The sequence below is a fragment of the Dipodomys ordii genome, unplaced genomic scaffold (genome assembly GCF_000151885.1).
Source record: "Dipodomys ordii isolate 6190 unplaced genomic scaffold, Dord_2.0 Scaffold153, whole genome shotgun sequence".
NCBI lineage: Eukaryota > Metazoa > Chordata > Mammalia > Rodentia > Heteromyidae > Dipodomys > Dipodomys ordii.
This window is the reverse complement of record NW_012267369.1, coordinates 1,157,380-1,161,132: the sequence shown is the minus strand read 5'-3', so window position 1 is coordinate 1,161,132 and position 3,753 is coordinate 1,157,380. Positions and strand designations below refer to the sequence as shown.

The following is a 3,753-nucleotide window of genomic DNA, read 5'->3' as shown; positions in this document are numbered from 1 at the left end:
GCGCCTGGGCCCTGAGCTCCTGCCCCGAGCTCCGACCGACGGCGCGCCTGGGCCCTGAGCTCCTGCCCCGAGCCCCGAGCTCTGACCGACGGCGCGCCTGGGCCCTGAGCTCCTGCCCCGAGCTCCGACCGACGGCGCGCCTGGGCCCTGAGCTCCTGCCCCGAGCCCCGAGCTCTGACCAACGGTGCGTCTGAGCCCTGAGCTCCTGCCCCGAGCTCCGACCAACGGCGCGTCTGGGCCCTGAGCTCCTGCCTCGAGCTCCGACCGACGGCGCGTCTGGGCCCTGAGCTCCTGCCCAGAGCTCCGACCGACGGCGCGCCTGGGCCCTGAGCTCCTGCCCCGAGCTCTGACCGACGGCGCGTCTGGGCCCTGAGCTCCTGCCCCGAGCCCCGACCGACGGCGCGCCTGGGCCCTGAGCTCCTGCCCCGAGCTCTGACCGACGGCGCGTCTGGGCCCTGAGCTCCTGCCCCGAGCTCTGACCGACGGCGCGTCTGGGCCCTGAGCTCCTGCCCTGAGCTCCGACCGACGGCGCGCCTGGGCCCTCAGCTCCTGCCCCGAGCTCCGACAGCTTCTGATGTTGCCACTGACGGCCAGCCCCCGTGTGGCCGCCCTCCCCCGAGCACCAGGCCAGGGCCACGGCCACGCTGGCCAGCCGAGGATCAAGAGGGCCCAGGGCGGGCAGAAAGCCAGCAAGCCTCAGGGTGTCGGCGTTCCAACCACCCTGGGGTCGCCTGGCAGGCAGCAGGCCGCAGGCAGGGAGCGAAGGAGGCTGTTTATTTGGAGTGAGAGTCGGAGCAGCGTATCAGTGAAACTTGACAGGTCACCACCGTGCCTGGGGAGGGTCCGCGGCCCGCAATGCCGGACAGGCGCCGGCCCGTGGAGGCTGGTGGAGGGAAGGGTGAGCATGGCTCAGGAGGCCGGGCCTCACTCTTGTGACATGGCCTTGGGTGGTAAGTGTGGTGGGACACACAGGTGCTGCGGCCTGCCCAGGCCGGGCCAGCACCAGGCCCGCCTCCTCCCAGCTCCAGTGGCGGGTGCCCCGGGAGGGGGCATGGCCTCAGGCCCTGAGGTCATCGCTGCTTCCGGTCCTGATCAGAGAGGACGGCAGTGCAGAGAGCAGGCAGCCTGGCCGGCCAACCAGACTGCTGCGCTGGGCGTCTAGCTGCTCGTGTGTGCTTCTCGAACACAGCCACCAACCCCCAAACGCAACGCCGAGCGGAGCTGGGACGTCCACCCGAGAACACTTCACCGCGCTCTCATCCACAGCCCATCGGCATTGCCTAACGCTGCCAGGGACAAAGGAGACACAACGGCGCAAAGCAACAGGCGCTTCACTCCTGGTTTGGGAGCCGGAGCCTAAATCTGGACCCACGTGGGGTTGGTCCCCAAGCCCCACAGGGCCCATCCCGGAGGCCCCAGGACCCAGGCCACAACCACCCTCCTCTGTGGACTTCGTGGGCCTCTGTGCCCACATGGACTTCGTGGATATCCGTGCCCACACGGACTTTGTGGACATCTGTGCCCACATGAACTTCGTGGACCTCTGTGCCCACGTGAACTTCGTGGACCTCTGTGCCCACATGGACTTCGTGGATCTCTGTGTCCGTGTGGACTTTGTGGATAGCTGTGCCCATGTGAACTTCAAGAACCTCTGTGCTCATTTGGACTTCATGGATATCTGTGTCCACGTGGACTTCGTGGATCTGTGCCACATGGACTTCATGGATATCTGTGCCCACATGGACTTCGTGGATCTCTGTGCTCACGTGGACTTCATGGATATCTGTGTTCACGCAGACTTCGTGGATCTGTGTCTGTGTGGACTTCGTGGATCTCTGTGTCCGTGTGGACTTTGTGGATCTCTGTGCCACGTGGACTTCATGGATTTCCGTGCCCACGTGGACTTTGGGCACCTTTGTGGCCACGTGGACCTGGTGGATCTGTCACCCCTTTCTGTTTCTTACCTGGGCACTTGTCCTTGGATTTAGTCACCTTCATCATGTTACAAAGACCCACACAGGCCACAGTCTGAGGTTCTGGGTGGATGTATCATTCAACCCTACCGTAGTTTACCCTCTGGTGCTCAGAACTTCACATCTGTCCTACATACAAAACATACGTCGCCCTGTCTGCCTTCCCTCTGAGCCCCTCTCACCAAGCCACTACGTAAGATGCAAGTCTCCTCCAAATACCACTATCTCCACGAGTCCCTGAGCAGGTGTGGGTGACGCTCTGGGTATGGTCTGTCTCTACCACCTGTGGGCCTGGACAAGAAGCAATCTCCCTTCAGACCATATGCAAGACAGCAGAGAGCAAAAACTCCATCCCAAAGGGAGAAAATGGAAGGGGCGTGGAAGGAATCGGCGGCCCCATGAAGGTTTAGCACCCCGAGGGGCGAATTCTATCAGCTTCCGGGACCTGCAATGTGTCCCCTGGCACCCAGCTGCCAACCTTGTGCCTCCCCGGGAGCCTCTGCTCAGTGCCGCGTCCCCCTCCTTCCCACCATGCCTTCCTCCCAAGCTGCAGAAGTTGGGAGAGTCTGAACAAAGCAACAGGAATGATGCCGGCCCACGGCCTTCGGGCCCCAGCGGCCCCAGCACCTCTGCCCGGGGCCAGCTCTCCAGACTTCAGCCTGCCGAATCCCACCAGGTCCAAGCCAGCTCCCACAACCCAGAACACGTATCTGCACAGAATGCCACCTAGACCAGTTGGGGCTCGAGTGCGGGCACCAAGACCCCTGTGGACGCACCCTGAGAGGTCTGCACTCCCGTCGCTGAGAAACCCAACGCGCCCTCCCACAGTGCCCTGGGTGGCGTCACCCGCGAGCCCCGGCTGCCTCCTCCACCTGTCGGCTCTGGGGCACACCAACACTGGACGAGCCACGGCTCCGTCCGCGAAGCCTGTGCGGGCTCCTGGGGCCGTGCGTCTCCCCACCTCTCAGCGTGCAAGCTGGGCGAGTGTGCACCACTGATCCACGCCTGGCCTGGCCTCAACCCCCGACCCTCCTGCTTTGTTCCTTCAGCAGCTGGATTATAGACACAAAAGCCTCCTCAAGGGCACTGGAGACACCAAGTCAGCCAGGACGTGGCACAAGGCGGCGGCATGCGGTGGAGATGGTGCGCTGTCCCGCGGTCCTCCGAGGGTGGCGGGGCCGGCGGCCCAGCCTGGACGCCCCAGAGCGAGCGGCTCAGGACTGTCAATCTGTGTTCAAGATGAAAGCCCCCCCCTTTTTTTTGCTGGTCCCGGGGCTTGAACTCAGGGCCTGGGCACTGTCTCTGAGCTGCTTTGTTTGCTCAAGACTAGGCTCTAACATTTGAGCCACTGTAATACTTCTTGCTTTTTGCTCATGTGGTGCTAAGGAATCGAACCCAGGGCCTCATGCACTGAGCCACCTTCCCAGCCCTCAATCTGAAATTCTTCCGGTTAAGAAATGTATGGTGGGCATGCCTGTGATTACAACATTGGGGAGGTACTGAGGCAGGAGGATGGAAAATTCTAGAACAGCCTAGAAAAAGAAATAAAACGGTACCCCAAATAACCATGCGTATATCTGGTGTCCCTCCAATAGCCAGGCATGCATCTGCCGTACCCCAAATAACCACACGCAAGTGCCGCCCCGAGGGCTCGCAGAAAGGCGCGGTGCCCCAGTGTCCACCCTGGTCTCTCGCCCCGCCCTCCAGCTCGGGTACACGGGCCACGGGCGTTCAAACGAGAATTCGAGAATCCAGGAGAGCAGCACTTCTGGGCTGAGAT

General features: G+C 62.6%; 1 protein-coding gene across 1 annotated transcript in view; it reads right to left on the bottom strand.

The window, feature by feature from the left end:
- Positions 1-1,657: 1,657 nt before the first annotated feature.
- The window catches only part of LOC105997779 (selenocysteine-specific elongation factor-like), a 26,392-nt gene continuing 24,296 nt past the window's right edge, over positions 1,658-3,753 (bottom strand). The window contains exon 4 of the mRNA XM_013032303.1: positions 1,658-1,680. Within this exon, the coding sequence (XP_012887757.1) occupies positions 1,658-1,680 (23 nt within the window). The remainder of the gene's footprint in view (positions 1,681-3,753) is intronic.